This window comes from Gossypium raimondii, chromosome 10, assembly GCF_025698545.1.
Source record: "Gossypium raimondii isolate GPD5lz chromosome 10, ASM2569854v1, whole genome shotgun sequence".
In the NCBI taxonomy this organism is placed as follows: Eukaryota; Viridiplantae; Streptophyta; class Magnoliopsida; order Malvales; family Malvaceae; genus Gossypium; species Gossypium raimondii.
The window spans coordinates 61,880,810-61,902,079 of NC_068574.1; the positions used below are offsets into that span (position 1 = coordinate 61,880,810).

Consider the following 21,270-nt stretch of genomic DNA (forward strand, 5'->3'; position numbering starts at 1 on the left):
CACAGAGGCGCGATAGATTCTTCTAATAATTTATCCAATCTTCAAGCTTCAAACCCCCTACCACTGAAAAGAAAAAGGAAAAACAAAAAAAAACCTCAAATGAGTCTTCACCAAATAGCTGTCTCTCATTCTTTTCTGTTATCTTCTCGCTCTGCTTATACTCTCAATCCTCTTTTGTTCTCAAAACGAAACCGTTTTCGCATTTCCTCTCTCACTCTCGTTTCACTTCGATAAAACATAGGAGCTTTGCTGGTAAAATAAAATATAATGAAAACGTCTTTTATTAGTAAAATCAGCCTAGAACTTGAAAGTCGTGCATTCTTCTGTGAAACTTTTGATGAATTTAGTTAATATCTTTAGCATATTCATTTTAAAGGGTACTTATTTGAGTTGCATCGCATTTTCAGTGGCTGTATCAGACAACGGCATTTTCACTTCTCCAGAGTTGGCAAAGTCGTTTGATTTTACTTCGGAAGAACGAATATACAATTGGTATTTTATTCTTGAATCTGATAATCAGTTCTTTATTTTCCTTTTATAAAGATTCATCTTTTTAAATTGAATTTTGAGGTTTTTATGTTGTTTGCTCCTTATCTTTGGCCAAATAAAAGTTTTCGATTTACTGAAGTTAACGAAAGTGATTAAATGTATCAATGTTAGAGAAGAGGCTATTTTAATTATTTCATCCTTATGAACTTATCTTTATGTGTCTGACACAGATGTATTCAATTCTTTTTCATGTCCAAATATGTGTAGGATAATCGCGTTTACATATTTTAGCTTTATATAGCTTTTGACAGGTTAATAATTCGTATTATATTGATTTAGGCATGTTTGTGTATTCGTGTGTGGTGTTTCTATTTTATGTTATGCCATGTATTATATACTGTTTTAGTTTTCTTTTTTTTTTCTGAATCGGGTTTATGTTGTGTTTTACTTTTATCCTTTTCACATGGTTCATATTTTGACAAACCGAACATTGGATTTAACAATATAATCGTACTGGTTCGTGTTTGTAAAGTTTCAAATAGATGAAATAACTCTATCATATCAATCGAGAATACTATTTTTTAAATATATTTTAGCTGTTAAAAGTTTTTACATTGAACAAATGATTTGATATATTTTTAATTTTTTTTAAAACTTGATGGATGATTTATGTGAATAGAATATGAAATATGATAGTATTGATGGTAGGGTTAAACAATTACATATCCTATGAAAAGTTACGAAAGTGCATAAGCACTCATACAAGTGGATTCCTCCTGTCTGTATAAAATAAGTTTTTCATTCCTCTTTTTGGTCGACATAGCTAGCATAATTAAAGACATTGGATCACTTTTCAAGTTAAAATTTTGACCTCATATTGATCTTAAGTATTTCGTTTATGCAGGTCCTGCAATTTTGTATGTTTGTAAAGCTTTTACTTGTTTATTTTATTCTGGGAGGGTTTGTGTGTCTAAAAATGCTGTTATGAGCAACTGTTCTACTGTTCTGAATTAACCGTCAGAAAGTTTTTTTTGTTAAACTTCAGCATATGTGCCCTTGTTTAGAATTTAGATATGATTAGATGTTCTTACTTGTAATGAATTTTGTTAACATATATATATCTGTTGAGAGTATTTATGGAACTCTTGGATGTCAGGTGGCTGTCTCAAGGCTATTTCAGACCAAAATTTGACTGGGAAAGTGATCCTTTTGTCATATCAATGCCACCTCCTAATGTTACTGGCTCTCTGCACATGGGACATGCAATGTTTGTAACTCTTGAGGTTGTGAAGATTATTAAATGAATCTGAAAGGACTTAGTTGCCATTACTTCTTTCACTGGTAGTGTCAAACATTTAGGATGCATTTGTCAGGCATTATTGATACAACATTCTGTGGTTTTCTGAATTTATTAATAAACTTGAAAGTGCAGATAACTACATGCGGACAACCTTTGCATCTCAACTTCGAAAGATGTTTCATATAGCATAATCTGATTTTATTCAACGCATTTGAGTCTACAGTGGTCGATGTAACTCCTTGTACTCAGAAAATGTCTTCTTAGTAAAAATGGCCAGATTCTCTTAATTGTAGTGGTTAGTGTCTTGGATGAACCTTGATGAAGATGTGGAGGAGGATGAGATATAAAGATACAAAGATCCTTCTAGTTCTAACAGATTCTAACCTTTATTTTTTAGACATTGTAATTATTGTAAATTTTGTTGACTTCGCTATTGGTGTTGTCATGCTTATTTATTTAATTGTATCCGTCTCCTTTGGTGGTCTCCGTTAGGATATCATGGTTAGGTACCATCGCATGAGGGGAAGACCAACACTTTGGCTTCCTGGAACTGATCATGCTGGCATTGCAACTCAGGTTAGTCTCTTGATGATCATGATTTCTGCTCATCTGATCTCCCGAACTAGTAAGAAAAAAAAGGAAGACATATTTTGGAATAGTCTAATAATCTAATCCAACTACCTTCAGTTTTAACTTGTGTAATGTTTTCTGGAAAAAGGATTGATCTTTATGGTTGTATTATCTCTAGTAATCTTTTGTAAATATAATGTTTTCATCTTTGTTGTTGATTTATATTCTGCCCTCTTTATACATAATGTTCTGTGTAGAGAATGAGTATATATGTTGTATCCTGTTGAATGGGAATATATAATTGAACCTATTTTACTTTTCTTTTCCCAGTTGGTTGTGGAAAGAATGTTGGCTTCTGAAGGAATAAAAAGGGTAGAACTGGGCAGAGATGAATTTGAAAAACGAGTTTGGGAGTGGAAAGAGAAGTATGTCTTCCCTTAAATTATTTGCATACTTGGTTTTTCTGCTGTTCTTTGCTGATTTTGAATCTGTTACTTTGTACATATCATCTATTGTGTTTTTGTTGTTTCTGAAGAAAGGGTTTTTTTTTTTTGGGGGGGGGGGGTTCTCCGCAACTTCAATAAATTCTACTTCTTCTCCTTCCAAATACTGATACTTATGGGGTTTTATTGCTTTAACCCGTTGCTTAATTTCTGGTGTTTATTGTTCATTTTTGACCATTAAGGTTTCATATAGGTACTACTTTGTTTTGTATGTTTTATCTATTTTTTGTTCATTGCTGGTCTTTTTTCTTTTCAATTTCAGATATGGTGGGACCATTACTAATCAGATTAAGAGACTTGGGGCTTCTTGTGACTGGACTAGAGAATGTTTCACCCTCGATGAGCAGCTAAGTCGTAAGACAAGTTTTATATCTAGTAAAAGTGAAATCTAGCTAATGTTCAAAGTCTTTAAATTATGTGTAAAGTTCCAATCTGTGACCTGTTTTACTTGTTACCTCATTTGTTTTCTTTGCATTGTACATATGGCAGTAATAATAGTAGTGATAATCATAGAAGTAATAATTAGGCGCTTACATTTGTTCAAATAACAGTAGGGTAAGTTTGTGTTCTGAACCTTGCATTCCTATTGCAGGAGCTGTTATAGAGGCATTTATTAGACTTCACGAAAAAGGATTAATTTATCAAGGTATATGCCAAAATTCCATTGCTTACTATCATGTTTCACTTTGCTAACTGATATTTAGCATGTTTACTTTCTCATTTGATCATAATATTCTATCTTCCTCCTTTGCTTCAGCTGCCTATCATAGGGAAAAGAAAATAATGTCAATATTATCTTTCTGTGCACTAAAAATCTAGAAGAAATTATGATATCAAATGAAAAACAACAAAGAAGACTGGTATTAACATTTAAAAGGAATTTTATATATCTTTTCCCCCTTAGAGTGTATTGATTTAGAAATATTGATGGTTCAATTTGACTTCTAGTCTGAGTTAGTCATTGACTGGTCCAAACTTGGTAACATGGAACTGATGTAAATAGACTTTTCTGTACTTATTATTGTACATGTGCATATAGAATGTCTGGTCTGAAAATAGCTGAGCAAAAGACTGAAGGGAAGGAGGTTCTAAACTTAAAAGCTTTTCTTTTGGACTTCAAGTACAGTTATTTTTCATGGTGACTTGAATATATTCTCTGGAGTTTGGCGGTAGGATGTGGGAACTACTTTCTTTTTCGTTTGTTAATTTATCAAATATTTAACTATACAACTCAGCTCAGATTTTTCTGATTTGATTTTATTGTTAATTGCACCATATTAGTCTCAGTAACTAACCTAGTTTAACTGATATGATATCTTCTTTTAGGGTCTTACATGGTTAACTGGTCTCCAAAGTTACAGACTGCTGTTTCAGACTTGGTATGAATCTTGTTTGCATGGGGATATTGCTTTTCTTTTTATGCATTTTGTTTTACATTCTTTATCATTCAACATTGTCTTTTGCATGTTCCCATAGGAAGTAGAATATTCTGAAGAGCCTGGTACCCTCTACTATATTAAATATCGCGTTGCTGGAGGTTCAAGGTACTTCTTGTTAGGCATTTTTTGTGTGTTTTTGCTTTGCTTTTCTGGAGTAAGAATGGACTTAAATAACTCAAACAAGAAAATGTAGTCATTCAACTGGATTCATAATTGCCAGAGTAAAAAGATAGAAGGACTGAGAGAAGACAGGGAATGTTATGTTACCTTAAGAGCTTTAAAAATTTACTCTAATTGGAATGTCAAATGTGGTAACTAAGTGGTAGAGAATCTCCTTATCGTAATATTATTTTATTTTTGATTTAATATAAAATTTACACATGCTTTCATTTCATATGGACATAAATGTCCTCAAATAGATCATTTGCATCTACTTTTTTAATATTGCCATGTACTTTGACTGATACTTTAAATTTTGCTCTCTATTAGAAGTGATTTCTTAACAATAGCAACAACAAGGCCTGAAACTCTGTTTGGTGATGTAGCTATAGCTGTGCATCCTCAGGTATAACACCTTCATTTTCTATTGAAATACTTGTGAAGAATGCATGGCCAAGTGATAAGTAGTTACTTCTGGTAATTCAAACTTTATAAGATGTGATGCAATGGTCCTTGGTTAATTGTTACTTTCTGTGCCTATGTGCTTAAGAGGCTGTGTCTTTGATATATTGATCAATGTAGTGTAAAGAATCTTCCTATTCTGCTCTTTTTCTTTACTACTAAAGTACTTACATAAGGGAATATGTTTCCAATTTTATGTGGGTTTTTCTGGAGCATGTTTTGAAGTGCAATAGAATCACATACAATTCAGGGAGAAGAATAGAAGTAATTGGAAAATAGGAATAAGGATGCAGCATTTATGAAATATTATGATAAACATGAAGGCCATTTCTGTTTCTAGTTACTTATGGAAGCTTACGAATGCATGTATTACAATAAACCATAAAAGAAGAGGAAATATTGACAACATGATGCACTATTCATAAAGCTAGTAAAATCTGTTAAAAGCTATATCTTTATGGATTTCTACTAAAATCCTTATCATGTATATACATTAATTGATCGAATTTGATAATTATATTGGATTTAGATTTTTAAACTTGGTACAGTTGAATCATCAAATTTTATATTTAACATTAGTTCATGACCACTATAATATAACTGCGTTTGCAATATAGTGAGATTTTTTTGTTAATATTTCTATTGCGTTTTCACCATTTTTTAGTAACTCATGTAACAGACAATTTCCTTCATCCAATTACTGAGTGCATTTATTTAGAAGTAGATCATACTATCTTGTGGGCCGAATAAAGGATGCTGTTTGAGAAATTGTTGATTGATAGGACTATTCTTTACAAAGAAATAGAAAGTGTGAATTATTTAAATAAAAACAAAAGACGATTCACTGGTTGCATGATGCCACCTGGATAAAGGCACCAGTGATTGGTTAATGTGGAAAAAGATTTAAATAATAAGGTTAACTTGAGCAACATAACATATAACAGTTTTATTAAAGAATCTTTGGATGCAGCATTAAAAATGCTTTCTTTTAGTTAAACCATAGTGGCCTTTTCTTTTTTCCCCAATGATTGGTAACATAAGTTATTCCATTCCTTATACCAAGTGTCCTGTCTTGCAATAAATCCAGAACTTAGACTACCCTTCAGGTTTTGTTTGATTTGGGATGTCATGGCCTATAGGTATCCAGCAAAACATGCACAAAAGTTATAACTTACAACTCTGTGTCCTTGTATGATTGACACATCACTTTTGTTCAGGATGAGCGATATTCCAAGTATGTTGGGAAAATGGCAATTGTTCCTATGACATATGGTCGTCATGTTCCTATCATCTCTGATAAGGTAAAAGCATGTGTTTCTGTTTTTTTCTAAGTATTGTTGCTTTCTCCAAATTTTGTATCAATGTATGAATGCTAATTTTTCCTTACTCTTTGTCACTCAAATTGGTAGGAATGCACATGACAGAGGAATTGAAACACAATTTTTAAAGCAAAAAGTATGTTGGATTGTTTTAGCATAATAAAATCATATCATATTAGTTGTAAAAGGTGTAGTACATTTTGGAGTCTCTAATGTCCATTTCGTGCTTCAAAGAAATTGAAATGCACTGCCTTTCACAAGCTATGGAATATCTGCCTTGCCTAAGGTTATTTTGGTCATCATGATGAAATTGTGCTTCAAATTTAGGATGTATTCCCTGCATAACCTATACGCTTCTTCATTGTGGGCTTCGCCACTAGTTTTAGAAAACAAATGGTTTGCTTGACCTGCTTAATGGGGTTAGTTGAGGTGGCAAATGTTTCAACTGTGTCCATTAAATTAAGAAATTTCAGGTTGCAATCTCATTTCTGCTTTCTTTGTTATGTCAATGGTGGCAGTATGTTGATAAAGACTTTGGGACTGGTGTACTGAAGATAAGCCCTGGACACGATCATAATGATTATGTTCTAGCTAGAAGGCTTGGCCTTCCTATTCTTAATGTTATGAACAAGGACGGGACATTAAATGAGGTTGCTGGACTGTACTGGTAATATTTGTGGACTTTCTGAACAAATGCTAAATTAAAGTTTACCGTTCATCTTTTCTTTTGTCGTACTTATGGTGGTGGCTCTTAAATTTTAGTGGCCTTGATCGGTTTGAGGCACGGAAGAAATTGTGGTCTGATCTTGAGGAGACTGACTTAGCTGTGAAAATGGAACCCCACAGTTTAAGAGTACCGAGATCTCAGCGTGGCGGAGAGGTGTGCATGTTATCTTTCAGTTATATTCTTTTTGTTTTTAAAGTTACAGTGTCGATTATTATTCTCTCAGTAATTCTTTCTCTTATTTTCCCCTTTTATGGTTCTTTTATTAGGTAATAGAGCCACTAGTAAGCAAGCAGTGGTTTGTAACAATGCAGCCCTTAGCTGAAAAGGCTCTTCTTGCAGTTGAAAAGGGAGAATTGACCATTATTCCTGAAAGATTTGAGAAGGTATGATGGAAAGCATAACTCTTGATATGGACTCTAACTTTACTCACCTCCTCACTTTCCCTTAACCTATGCTGTTCTGCCTTATCCATGTTTCCTAATTAAAGTACCTGCATTTAATGATCATGTCAACATGTTTAAGCGGACACAAATAAAAGGTATGACCTTCTAAGCATAAGGAAAATTTTGGAAACATGCATGTTCCCAGGTAGGACACTATCATGTCCAATGATGGTACCATTTTAGTCATTTTCCAGTCTCCATCTAGCTAACTCTCCCTCCCTGCTGAGAGGATGGCCACATTTTGTCATTCTTCATAGTGCAACACTCCTCAGCACATGCTACTGTCATCTGGGACCTTTCTTCCTATTTAATCGATATTTTACTTTAAGTTTACTGCTGTTGGCTAGGTTCTGCCTTTGCTCACTTCTGCTTATTTTGATGACAGATTTATAATCATTGGCTGACAAATATCAAGGATTGGTGCATAAGCAGACAGCTGTGGTGGGGACACCGCATACCTGTTTGGTACATTGTTGGAAAAGACTGTGAAGAGGAATACATAGTTGCTAGGAGTGCTGAGGAAGCTCTTATGAAGGCTCGTGATAAATACGGAAAAGAAGTAGAAGTTTATCAGGATCCAGATGTTCTTGACACTTGGTTCTCAAGGTTGGTTATTCAATTTTAAACTCCTTAACTATGATATCATCATTTTAGGATGGAAAGTCATTCTTTACCTAGAGATTCTCCCTCTTTTTTGGTACATAATTAGCTTTCTTCTCTAACTGATTGGATGGGATGATATTGTATTACAAGCTAGAGTTCACAACCAGTCTTTGTCAATTCTATTTTTGATGTCCCTTTGGTTTTATTTTCTTATTATGTCGTGTTTATGTTAGGGGATCTGATTAGGATACTGATTTTGTGGGGATTTGGTTCTAATTTTTATTTCCTAAAATTTCCTTATTAGTTTAAATAAAACTTTCCTGATAAATTAGGATATTCTGATGTCATATTTTTATTTTCCGTATTAGAATAAGAAAGTAGGGTTTTGCATCTTAGTTCCTAAATTATAAACCTCTTTATGAGAGAAAAATTATTCATGAATAAAATAAGTTGAATGTTTCAGCAAATCAAAGGTAGGCAACTCCTTTTGAGTTCCACAACCATAGGCAAAAATATGAATCAAAATAAGGGAAAAGACCCTTCTTCGGATTGAATTCTTGCGCTACTCGTCTGGTGCCTCAAACCCAGACTCGGGTCCATAATAGTTTATTTCTGTTATCACCTTTTCAAGTAAATAAAGGATCTTCAAATAAACCTGAGGTGGTATTTGTATTGTAATCTTTAACTAATGTAATAACAGTGTTTAGATGATGCAATATTTTCAAGCTATCAATCAAATAAGTGCACCTGTTTTTTTCCTTTTTCGTGTATGTAAGTTATTGATTAGATATGAAGAACTATTCCAAAAAATCTGCTGACATGTCCAAAATGAAAAAGGATAAATCATGTTTTGAGTCTTTGAGATCACATAGAATAAAGCAAGTAATATTTTGAAATTGTCATCCAAATGAAGCTATTATATTAATGTTGTCACTTAACTTTCTTGCATAATTATAAAAGGAAAAAAAATTCTCTGTAAGTGGTAGGATTTCCTGTCACTTCAATCTTCCTAAGTTGAAATTTCACTTACATCCTGACCTGTTAGTACCTGGTAGGAAAGTTCTGATGGTTTTTTGAGAGGTCCAAGGTTGAGTCCAAATATGTTTGATATCTAACTCTGGTGCAAAAAGTATTGAGGCAACCATGTTGATTATTTGAAACATTTTTGTGTAAGTGGCTGAAAGCACTTTATTGTGATAAATGAGTTCATTTGCTGGGTTGAGTAATGCAATAACTGGTAGAAAATGGCGTAAGTTGCTTTTTTCAGCCATCTTCTTCAACTTGAGTTTTAAAGGTTTTGATATGGTTCTCCCATTCTCTGGAAATGAAACTTGTCATGCACACATCAATCTTTGTTTGTGTGATAAATGCTATATATTTTGCTGCTTGCTCTCTTTCAGTGCATTATGGCCTTTCAGTACTCTTGGGTGGCCAGATGAGTTGGCAGAGGATTTTAAAAGGTTTTATCCGACAACAATGCTTGAAACTGGGTATGAGCCACTTTGTTTAACTCCTATTGCTTAGATGAGGTGCCCTATTCTTTTCCATAAGAGAGTGCTTCTATTATTATTCAATAACAAATTAGAGGGCATTATAGCATACTTGGTCTCAAGAAATTCCATTTGATCTACTTTTCTATTTTTTAACTGTTGGCCTTAACACTTTTTCACTTTGGACAGCCATGATATATTGTTCTTTTGGGTTGCAAGAATGGTCATGATGGGAATCGAATTCACAGGAACTGTTCCATTTTCATATGTATATCTTCATGGTCTAATCCGTGATTCACAAGTAAGTAGAGTGTCTGAATCAGGCTACAACTTAGGTGCCCATTTTAAAGTACAATTTTTTTTCTCGAGTTGTGTTCCCCTTCATCTGCATCTATACTTTTGTCATTAGAGTTCCTTTTCAAAATAACATGACACTAGTTCCATTGCTCCCAAGACTCAAGAAAATATCTGCCTAACATGTAAGTTGTTTCAGGGGCGTAAAATGTCTAAAACTCTTGGCAATGTTATTGATCCACTTGATACTATCAAGGAGTTTGGCACTGATGCCTTGCGATTCACTCTTGCTTTGGGAACTTCTGGTCAGGTTTGTCTTGTACTACAGGCAAGATGTTGGTAATTCAATAATGAAAAGTTGTGTCACATAATGTTCACTACTGTTCTAATGTCCATGGTTCTAGCTTATGATAGTATGTCTAATTAGCCAATTTCCTTGAATAATCTCTAGGATCTTAATTTATCTACTGAAAGGCTAACAGCGAACAAGGCCTTCACAAACAAATTATGGAATGCTGGCAAGTTTGTGCTGCAGGTTCTGCCTAATCGGGATAATGTTTCTGGTTGGCAGAATATAGAGGCTTGTAAGGTTTGTTCCTCTTTTCTCAGATTAGTGGAATAGTATTAGACCACCTGTCTGTCCTTGTCTTCATACAACAGTATGCATTTACTACCATATCATTTTTAACATAAATCAAAAGGAACAAGCACATATATATTATTAATTATTGGATAGGTGGAGTATTCACTGTGTTTATTGATTATACTATCAACAGTATTAATCTGAGTTATGCTTGCATTTGTAACTATTATTATTGCTCTCAGAAGAAAAAGAAATCTATTATTATTGCATAGGGTGTAACTTAATTTTCTTTTGACATCATCACAATGTCCTGTTCCTAAGAAGATTGGCATCATCCTAATCAGTAAACTTTCCTTCTCAGTTTAACACGGAGGGGTATCTTCTAAGGCTTCCTCTTCCAGAATGTTGGGTGGTAAGAAAAAAATACTGTGCTTGTTTTGCCACCATCTATTTATTTGTATACTTGAGCCAAGTTACCTCCATTCATACATACCCTGATTATTCTTTTTCTGAAAGATACAGAAGTTACTTGAGTACTGTTGTTCACTTTTCAGGTCTCAAAACTGCATATGCTAATTGATGCTGTAACTGAGAGTTATAACAAATTTTTCTTTGGGGACGTTGGGAGAGAAATATATGATTTCTTTTGGGGTGATTTTGCCGACTGGTATGTTGAATGTTCTTTTATAATCTGCTTTCTGCTAATAGAACGTAGTTCTATTGTTTTATGCCATTAAGGTCTGGATTTTATGCCATTTACAGATCATGAAAACAGAAAAGTAATGAAGTTTATGCTGTTGTTATATAGCACATAATGCCCTTTTTTTCTAAGGTTAAAGTTGTAAAATTCATTTGGTGGATAGTGTGTGTTATTTTATTGTTATCATTACTAGAATTCTATTGTAAGTTGGATCAGTATGTGCTGTTGACACATACATGAAATACCTGTCATGGTCGTATGTTTTTGCAAAAATACTGGTATAATTTTTACTCTGATTAGCTGTAGTTATTTTTGTGTTATATGTCCAGTTTTTAGATCTGCAACCCATGCTTGGGATTTATGTTTTTGTTGTTTTCATAGGTATATTGAAGCCAGTAAAGCTCGCATTTACCACTCTGGAGATGATTCAGTTGCTTTAGTAGCTCAGACAGTTCTACTCTACGTTTTCGAGAATATACTGAAATTATTACATCCATTCATGCCATTCGTAACTGAGGAACTGTGGCAGGTGTGGGCTTTGTAGTGTTTACCACGTTTTTTGTTAATATAATTTTTATAATTTAAACTCATTTAGTTTACCATATTCTTGAATCTGATCATTCATGTTAATATGAAGTTTGGATAAAATCTGCTGGAACACAATTTCCATTGATGAGCACCTTATCAAGTCTAGATTTAATGTGCACACTTGACTTTGCACATGCACATGTACTTAAGTGAATTTTGGGTTCACATTACAGCATACATGAATAGTGCTTCCTACAAGAAATGATATGTTTTCTTTTCTTTTATTGTTGTAGGCATCCCCTAAGGTTTTCTGTAGATGTAACTATGGATTTTTCTTTTATTTTATTTATCTTCAGGCACTTCCCAATCGGAGAGAAGCTCTTATAATATCTTCCTGGCCACAAACTGCTCTTCCCAGGAGTACTGATTTGGTAAAAAGATTTGAAAATTTACAAGCTCTGGTGAGTTTATAGAACTCTTCTTTTTTCCTCTACATTCGCCACCAAATACTCTTCAACCCAAGGTAAGGGAATCGCTAACCTCTGATAATTTATGTGCTAGACTCGAGCAATCCGGAATGCTAGAGCTGAGTATTCTGTTGAGCCAGCAAAGCGCATAACTGCTTCTATTGTTGGTAGTGAAGAAGTCATTCAGTATATATCTGTAAGTGTAGTTTGTTTCTTTAGGGATTGTCTTATTAATTATAAAGAAAAATGAATGGCACCGTTTTGTTTCTTTTCTTGATTGTGCCATCTTTCGATGCATAATATATACTTGTAAATATACTACCACAGGCTGTTGTAAAGTCTGGCGGAAAAAGGAATGGCTGAATGAACAATGCTAATGTCTTAAGTATCTGTATTCTTAGCATGTCCTCAAATCAATGTTGATAGGTTGTATCCTCTTGATGCAGGAAGAGAAGGAGGTTTTGGCTCTCTTATCCAAGCTAGATTTAGGCAATATTCATTTCGCTGATTCTCCTCCAGGCATGTTTACTTTGAACCATATATGCTTTGGTTCTAGGACAAAGAAATGCTTTGCATATTCATTTCACTAATAGTACTTCCTATTGACTCTCTTTGATATATGAAATGTTGGACATCTATATGTATTTATACTTGCAGAGGATGCAAAACAATCAGTTCACCTTATTGCAAGTGAAGGACTGGAGGCATATCTTCCCCTTGCTGATATGGTTGATATTTCTGCTGAAGTGCAACGCCTTACCAAGCGCCTATTAAAGATGCAAACGGAATATGAGGGACTTAAAGCTCGACTCAACTCTCCTAAAGTATGAACTTTACTTTGTCATTGATGTAGATGCACTAATATTACACATTACTTTGGCATAAATGTAATAGTGACCACCATGCTTAAGCTTTTCAAACATGACTGAATGTACGGATTAAAATAGGATAAAAACAAGGCACGGAACTTAAAAACAACACTACTTTGTAGTAGTCAGAGTTTCATGGAGAGGATTCCTGAATATGTTCGCTATGGCATTTTGTTTATTATGTGTCAACTTTAGTGGGGGCACTTACCCAGAGAACATAAAATTAACTTTAGGGAGAAGCTCAAACTGTTGTTTTTTTAAAATCATTTGGGAAAGTTTATGTGCTATAAAGCATTTGGAAAAGTTTGGCGTACTTCAATTTGGTGTATCATGAGAACTGGCCATTGTTCGTTGTCAACATTGCTACGAAAGTTAACTGATAGTTCACTGTTTACTTTCATAAGTCTTCTTAGGATGTGTCAACTGATGGCCTTTTCTTCTCCAACAAGCTTCATATTCTCCTATGCTTGTTGATGCCTGCAATTGCTTACAAGCCTCTTACAATCTATAATATGTGTTCACTGCAGTTCATAGAGAAAGCTCCCAAGGATGTTGTCCGTGGGGTTCAGGAAAAAGCAGCAGAAGCAGAAGAGAAGATTAATCTGACCAAAAACCAATTGGCTTTCCTGAAATCAACTGTTATGCTTTCGCAATAGGCTCCATATTTGGTCATAATTTCAGTCTTAGCAAAGCTACACGTCCTGTTGGGATGATCTGCACTGTTTACTCATATATGTCACTATAATAATAATAATAATAATAAAAGAAATGTAGAAAAAAAATGAAAAAAGTCCCAGATAGCATCTACATAGTAAAAAAACGGAGGAAGAGAAAATAATAATAATAATAATGGAAAAAGCTGCATATATTAGGATAATAATAAATAGCCGTTAGCATGGTAGCAAATCAGTGAAATCACATTTTCAGCAACACTCAATCATTACTAAATGCCGAAGGATATGAAATGCCCACTAATATCACATTAAATTGATATCCACAAATTTATAATTCTTTTCTCATTTGAGCTAAACTTTGTACATAAACCACATGTCATTTTGGAAGTGAAGTCAATAGTTAAACAATGAAGGTAATCAATTTAACAAAAATGATGGTTCACCTCTCTGACTTGTGCAATCAATAAACATTTCTAGTGAATTTGAAATTAATGAAAAAATAACATATAAATCAAATGTTATTCAAACATTGAAATCTGAAGGACTTTGTTTTCTCCTTTCTGCAAAACATATTTCTTCCAGTAAAAATTGTTATAGGGAAGAAAAGAATTATTTAACTAATGATGCCTTTATTCTATATGGTGATAGAGGTCACAAAGATCAACACCTCAAGCAAGCATTGTGCAAAACGTAAATGCTCATACATCAAGGTTTCAACAGAACTTTTTTCAATGGCCTTTTCCTGATGATAGAGAAAACGCTTATATTAGTTAACTGTTGAAATCCCATATTCAGTTCCACTACTGGAAACTTACAAAGAGCCTATTCAATCACCTTTAAAATGTCAAGCTAAATAAACATATCATCAGTTACTACTGTTTGTGAAGTAAAAAGATTTCAAACCAAGTACTAATGAAAGCAGCTCGATATGAATAGTATGATGATTACTTTGTAGTTTAGTTTCAATTTATATTTACGGAAAATTCAGTTTTGATACTTTGTTTTTGTAAATTGTGTCGTAAATATTATTATTAAATATTTAATAACAATCTCTTCAGCTCAATAAAATATTATTTATATTCTGCTACGTGCGCAGTCATTAATGGGTATTTTTTTTTGTTTACTTCATTCTTCGAGCTCCCGAATTCAACCCGGTCGGGAAAATGGATTTCTATTAAGTTTAATTTTTTTTTGAAAGATCTGTTAAGTTTATTTAAAACTCTTTCAAGACACAAGCACAACCAATCCATGTCCAGATCTGATCTGAAATCTGAATACATCGGTAAGTAGGTAGTATATCAAAGTTCTACTCTGCCTGTATTTTGTAAAGAATATGCATGCATTTTTCAAGCAATGACGTAATTTAGGCTTATTTTTGTGTGTGTTTAGGTTAGAACTGATGGGATCCGGTGGGAGCAAGGGTTCTTGCAGGGGAGGAGCTTCCTCGTCGAGTGGTGGGAGGAAGGGAAGATCTATTGGAAAGAATAGAGTTTTCCAATCCTCTCGCCTGGGAGCGCCTTCTGGATCTGCTGACTCCCACTTTGACCGTCAGGTCTTTCTCCATTCTCTTGTCTCATATTTTCCCCTCTTCTTCTTCCTCTTCCTTGAAAAAGAAGTTCGCTTCTTCAGGTGGTTGTTGTTGATCACCATAATAAAGACTACGGCTCTAATTTCACCAACCAGAACAGGAGAGAACGGGAATCTGAGTCGGATCAAGTGAAAAGAGAATGTTCCAGAAAGGTTAAAGCTGAATCGGCATCTGATTATGAAATGCCACTGCCATGCATATCTTCCAATGGTGTAGATATAGATGCCTCGAGAAGTGGTAGCAGCTCTGGCAGAGCCACCACAGCAGTGCATCACTCTCCTTCTCGCTGCCTCTCTGGCTTTAGCTTCTTTTCGGGTAACATTAGCTTCGCAGAGCTAATAGTTTGGGTTCGTCTAGGGCATATCCTGTTTCTCCTCCAAGTCTTGCAATATTGAACCGTGATGACAACTTCGAGACACTTGAACATCGACAACTTTCCCCAAATTCTTCTTCTATAAACTTATATTCTCCCTTAACCTTCAATGATTCAGACACAGATAGAGATGAAATTGGTGGGTCAAGTTCAAATGGTCGTAACCAAGACGATTCTCTGATCAAACATGGTGAATACTGGGCTCAACATGATGAACTACATGGTGCTTGTTTTAATGCCTCAGAAGTGACCACTGGAAAAACTAATGATAATACAAATGATGGCATAGTTGAGATTTCCGATGATGGAAGGTTGGATAAGATGGAATTTTTATCTAACATCTGGGAACATGTTGAATCTGATGACTTTATGGAACGTGTGTGTCAAGGTTTAGATTCTCGACCCTCTTCCCTTGGTGGAAATCAGGCGATGTTAATTCAGCTCCCATCTCATATTCTACCATTAAACCATGATCCCTTGATCTTACCAGCTGGGAGAGTCGGTGATCATGTTGATAATGATCACCATGCAGTTCGACCATTAAACCATGATCCCTTGATCTCATCAGCTAGGAGAGTTGGTGATCATGTTGATAGCGATCACCATGGACTTTGTGTACCAGAAAATATGGAGGATTCTCAGAAAGTGTAATGTTTTCACCAGCTCAGAATCCTTATGAACAATTTGCTGACAGGGTTGACCAACTACCCAAATCCCAAGATAGCTCAAAAGGGGAGAGGCAAGTTTCACATTACTTTCTTAGCTGTGGGATTTATTGAATTCAGGAATAGAGAAACATTCCCAGATGAGACTGAAGCCTGTAAACACTGCAACTGTAGAAGATCCAGATGTTTGAAACTGTAAGTTCACATGCGAGACAGAACATTTCACTTGAGTAATATGTTACTCGGACTTGGTTTAAGCATATACTCGAGATCGGTATGTTTCATTTTCTTTTAAGTTTTCTTCATGTATTTAGAAGATGTTTGGAACATCATACCCTGAATGTTCAGAGGGTGCTCAAAAATAGTGAAGATGTTTAGAACATCTGTTGAGTTTTGTTGTTTGTTGTGATTGGCAGTTATTGTGAGTGCTTTGCAGCAGGGATTTGCTGCAAGGATTATTGTGCATGTGATAACTGTTTGAACAAGCCAGATTATGAGGATATTGTTCTTGATATTCGACTTCAAATTGAATTGCTTAACCCTCTCGCATTTGCTCCACCTATTGTTAACCCACCTAATGATTCCCCTAATGTTACTGTAATTATAAATTCTATAATCCTACACTTTTTACCCTTTAAATTTGTGTAATTTCATAAGTGTTTGACAAGATGAACACACCATCAGCCAAGCACAAAAGTGGATGCAAATGCAAGAGGTCAAAATGCCTAAAATAGTATTGCGAGTGCTATTGGGTATGTTTTAACTTTTTAGCTCCATGTTACTTATGTTGCTCCCAATTTCCTTTTTTATTTTTAAGAACTTGTATTCAAGATCCATGTGTAATATACACCTGGACATAGATATGTTATACGACTCTCCAAGTATATAAAAAAAACTCTTTAAATTATTGAACAAATCAGTGTTAGATTGCAAATCCTTTTCAAGTTTGAAAGATCAACATAAGCTTTTGATTGTTTGTTGAGTAAATTCATTTATGGTTTTTGTTGGGTATTTTTTTTTATTGTTGCTTTTGATTGTTTGTAGGACTGGTAGGAGGCGGAAAAATCCGGTTTTCTATTGCCATAGACTCGGTAATCCTCTCTATCCTGTTTGCTAATGTTTGATTGAATGAAACTTGAACTTTTTTTTAACTAGTAAAATTTCAATGTACAGAAAAATAAAAAAAAAGTAGTGAAGTATAAACAAAATCCAAGTAAGCATACTTGCATTGTATGATTAGTATTTCTTTCAAATATTGTTGGATATCTAGCTGGGAGTTGTCTCTAGCTTGGAATGGAGTACAATCAAGAAGTTTGGAGCTTAATATGTTTTTGTTTAATATGCTATTCTAATATCCGCAAGAACATGAAATTTTGTCTAGAAATTTTGTTAAACATGTCTTCTTATTTCTTAAGAAGGTGCAAGGAAGTTTCCTCTAATAACAACAAAGTACCAGAAAATATTATGACTGATAGGTAGAACTTGTATGGTCAAGGGCACAAGGCGCATTCTAGGTGCTAAAATTCTTTTATTTCCTGAGGTGCAGGGGCAAAAAATTAAAAAAAAGAGCTTGCCTAAGTGCAGTAAGGCAAAAGATATATGTGTCTATCCATTTATATACCAAGGTTAATAAATATAGTTATGATAATAAACTCTAAATTGTGATCCAGCTTATCTACAAAACGTGCAAATTTTTTTTTTCATTAATAGACCAAGCTGCACGATTTCCTTATGATCCCATATTGTTCTTGCCTGTTGTTGGATATTCGAATATTATGCACATTAATTCAAAAAAAAAAAAAGAAACCTAATTGAACTTGAAGGAGTTGGGTTTTTGTTTTGCACCTATCGCCTTACATTAAAGTGTATCTAGATGCACCAGGTGTGCATGTGTGATCAGATGTACTTTTCCCTAAAGGGTCTAGGGTGCTTTTATAATTTGGCTCTAAGGTGCAATTGCTAGGCATACACCTTGACATTGAAGGTTGCAATGTCTTGGTTGATGCTCATTACTATGTTCTAAATTGTATTGAATTTTGAGTTGCCACTTATGGAGATAGGATGGCCCAGAGCTTAAAAAATAGTAAAGCCTATGTTCATTTATTTCTGCATGCTTGTTATTAAGTTGATCTTGCATGGTTCTTTTATTATAGTACAAAAATGTCTAATCACTGAATGCAATTTGGATTGAACTAGACTTGAAAGTTGTTAATAGGAAGATTGATTAACTTTTCTACTTGAGAAGATTCTCCTTAGCTCAATTGCTACCTTTACGGGACTTTAAGTCTTTAATAATGATAAATTTAAATTTAAATATGGAAATTCTTGTTAGAAAAGGGTTAAGAAATTAACCGCCCTCCTCTACACTGGGTTAAATAGAAGAGATTTTTGTAACTTTAGAAACCTACTATTATGAAATTAGTTTTCAGTCCAGTTTACGCTGAACGCATGCTATTAGAATTTCCACCTCCAATTTTCTACCTTAAATGGTATTCTTCTTTTTCTGATTGTATTGCATTCTTCTATTTCTACCAGGTAGATGAAATGTTGTATAGATTGTAAGAGACTCATTTCAGGTATCAATCTCTGTTTTAGTTTCAGATCCATGCTTCTTTACTTGTATTTCAGTGGGTTTTTCTTAGGGTTTTTGGTTTTCTGCTTTAGATATCGCTGTTCGTTCTTGTTCTTCTTTTTTGTTTGTTTATCGTCTATTATATGTTGTTCTTTATTTTTGGATTGTTTATTTCCCTCTGTTTAATATTATAGCTTTTGTGTTATTGTCTATTTCTTTTAAATCTTTGCTTAGCAGAATACTAATTGCCTAAACAAAAAGCATCCGTATGTACATTGTTTACTGCATCTGTAGAGTTTATTTGGTGGTTTTTTCTGGATGGTAATAACATGTCTTTTTAATTCGTAGTGAGTTGTGACATTCTGTTTCTTAGTTTTCTAAAAAAATCGTACTTTAGTTTTTAAAAAAATAATAATCTAATTAGGGTGCTTGTTAATATTGATAGTAATTGAAGAATTGGAGAATTTCAACCGATTTGCTAATTGCAAAGGTTTTTGTCGATTTGGGTTCCGTGATCATATACGGTGGAGATTGTCATGATTCTTGTATGCATATATGTTTTCTTTTTCATACTGCTAGGTGGTTGCATTCATCGGTAAGGATTGGGTATATTTTCTTTAAAATAGTTGGGGATTGTTCGTGTTCTGCTGGGTATATATTTATTATCTATAAGCATTATTGAATAAATTTTAGAAGATTTTTTTTTTTATAAATTTGAAAGAAAATTTATTGTAATTATTATAAAATTGGTTTCTTTAATAAGCCCTGAATTTATTTTCATTCTCATTCTGATTCAAGGATATCCCTCTCATATCCCGTCGCAGGATAAGCTGTTCCAAGATTATCCCCATGATATCCCGTCCCGGTTCAGCAGTTTTGGTGGCCGGTTCAGCAGTTTTGGTGGCCGGTTCAATTTTTAACGTGTTTGGACCGGGTTACCTGACGTAGTTATTCCAGTCAGGGATATCCTATTCTAGGGATATCCCGCCTTGGGATATCCCATTATAGGGATATCCCGGCTTGGGGTCTAGGGGTTTGAAGCTTGGGGCTTGGGTTTAGGGTTGGGCTGGTGTTTTTGGGCTTTTGTTTAAGTGTTTTGGGCTTTGGATCTCTTAGGTTTTGGATTACTGGGTTTTGGACTACATCGGATAGTGATTTCAGGGACCAAAATATATACCCAAAATTTATTAGCCTTGTCAATTATTAAAAAAGAATTGAGGATGAGGGTTCTTTTTAATTGAAATGGGCTTTTTTATAATAAATCCAACAAGCCAACTCTAGGCCATTGATGACTTTAATCCAACAAACCAAATGGACCGTCTGAATGAGGGGAAGAAAATAAGGAAGCCAGCCACTAAGAAATGAAGCTTCTCTCTCCTTTGGATTTATGAATAACCTCGATTCCGGCAATAAAACTCCACCGTTTCTTTCTATCTTCGTTTGTTGGGTTTTGGCTCAGATTGACTCCCGGTAAGAATTTTTGCCTTTGTTTCACAGTTCGACTCCTTATTTCTCTTCTCCTAAAGATTCTTCTCATTTGAATCTTTGCCATTATCGTTTTTACACAACTTTTGGTTTGGAATTACGGGTCGATCATTGGAATCTTTGCCATTGTCTGTTTTGGATTGTGCTGTGTTAAATTGTGTGGGTTTGGGGTGTTGTTGGTTCAGGTTTGTAGTCTTTGGTCTGACCAAAGTAAAGTCTTTTCTTTCCTTTCCCTTTTATCTCACTTAAGATAATGCTTTAAACTTTTTCGCCTGCCTTTCTTTCTAATGTGACAGTCCAGATAGCCTAATAGTCTCGTGTATAAAAAACTGCTTTCTAGTCTGATGTGCTGCAAAAGAAAAATCTCTGATTGGCTGGATTATAAGTACTGTGAAACCAGTATCCCAATTGTTAAGTCAACCATCAGTAAATCGGCGCATATGAATGACTTTAATTAAATAATTCCCTGTGAAACTCTACAATAATTAGTTTAATCGATCTGTCCTTGGGATATGTAGTACTCTTCCTGTCCATATATAACTGTTTTTAGTTGGTATCTTTCTTGCCCTGTTTTTAGTTAGAGTGTTTGTGTTTGTGAGATAGAAACTAACAAATTGAGCCCACTTTCCTTTTTAAGCCATTGGTTAATGACTTCGGTTTATATCGTATTAGTTTGCATGAATTTGATTCTTTGAATAACCTTCGTGTGGTGTCTTGGGTTTAATTCTAAATTTTCCGAATTATTAATGGTTGATGTGGAAATTTGATTAGGACAATGTGAAAAAGTTATGCTCTAATTTTCTGAACTGTCAAGATATAGGTATGTTAGGGGAAGCCTACTCTCTGTTTACTGGTAAGTTTAATCTTGAGTGTTATATGAGGTTGATATCTTTAATCTACAGTTTATATATATTTAAGGTCAGGGAATAGCTGTTTCCAATTACTTGAACACTTGGCTGTTTTGATTT

At 34.3% G+C, this 21,270-nt stretch overlaps 2 protein-coding genes and 2 long non-coding RNA genes across 4 annotated transcripts in view; 3 read left to right on the forward strand and 1 right to left on the reverse strand.

Moving 5' to 3' along the window:
* On the forward strand, positions 1 to 13,741 carry LOC105775747 (valine--tRNA ligase, chloroplastic/mitochondrial 2). The gene is given in 28 exon segments (XM_052621923.1): positions 1 to 202; positions 205 to 252; positions 408 to 492; positions 1,646 to 1,772; positions 2,282 to 2,365; positions 2,690 to 2,784; positions 3,125 to 3,216; positions 3,455 to 3,508; positions 4,189 to 4,241; positions 4,339 to 4,406; positions 4,791 to 4,866; positions 6,140 to 6,223; positions 6,760 to 6,908; positions 7,004 to 7,121; positions 7,235 to 7,351; positions 7,797 to 8,017; positions 9,415 to 9,504; positions 9,694 to 9,805; positions 9,998 to 10,108; positions 10,250 to 10,387; positions 10,743 to 10,793; positions 10,936 to 11,048; positions 11,463 to 11,610; positions 11,966 to 12,070; positions 12,171 to 12,272; positions 12,523 to 12,595; positions 12,734 to 12,900; positions 13,473 to 13,741. Coding segments are annotated over 28 exon segments (2,913 nt in total). The 5' UTR covers positions 1 to 99; the 3' UTR covers positions 13,602 to 13,741.
* LOC128033795 (uncharacterized) overlaps positions 10,739 to 21,270 on the reverse strand; it is a 22,146-nt gene continuing 11,614 nt past the window's right edge. Inside the window, exon 2 of the long non-coding RNA XR_008189863.1 lies at positions 10,739 to 10,858. This is a non-coding gene — a long non-coding RNA (uncharacterized LOC128033795). The remainder of the gene's footprint in view (positions 10,859 to 21,270) is intronic.
* On the forward strand, positions 14,746 to 16,803 carry LOC128032053 (uncharacterized). The gene is made up of 3 exons (XM_052621925.1): positions 14,746 to 14,901; positions 14,987 to 15,171; positions 15,249 to 16,803. Exons 1-3 carry the CDS (start codon positions 14,868 to 14,870, stop codon positions 15,600 to 15,602), a joined length of 573 nt encoding a protein of 190 aa, XP_052477885.1. The 5' UTR covers positions 14,746 to 14,867; the 3' UTR covers positions 15,603 to 16,803.
* Positions 17,706 to 21,270, forward strand: part of LOC105775751 (uncharacterized) — a 21,891-nt gene continuing 18,326 nt past the window's right edge. The window contains exon 1 of the long non-coding RNA XR_008189857.1: positions 17,706 to 17,720. This is a non-coding gene — a long non-coding RNA (uncharacterized LOC105775751). The remainder of the gene's footprint in view (positions 17,721 to 21,270) is intronic.

Excerpts from the sequence above, each read along its gene's own strand:
- LOC128032053 (XM_052621925.1), top strand. The coding sequence starts at position 14,868 with ATGTCCAGATCTGATCTGAAATCTGAATACATCG. Across the intron at positions 14,902-14,986 it reads TCTGAAATCTGAATACATCG|GCTTATTTTTGTGTGTGTTT; the intron begins GTAAGTAGGTAG and ends GACGTAATTTAG. Across the intron at positions 15,172-15,248 it reads ACTCCCACTTTGACCGTCAG|GTGGTTGTTGTTGATCACCA; the intron begins GTCTTTCTCCAT and ends TCGCTTCTTCAG.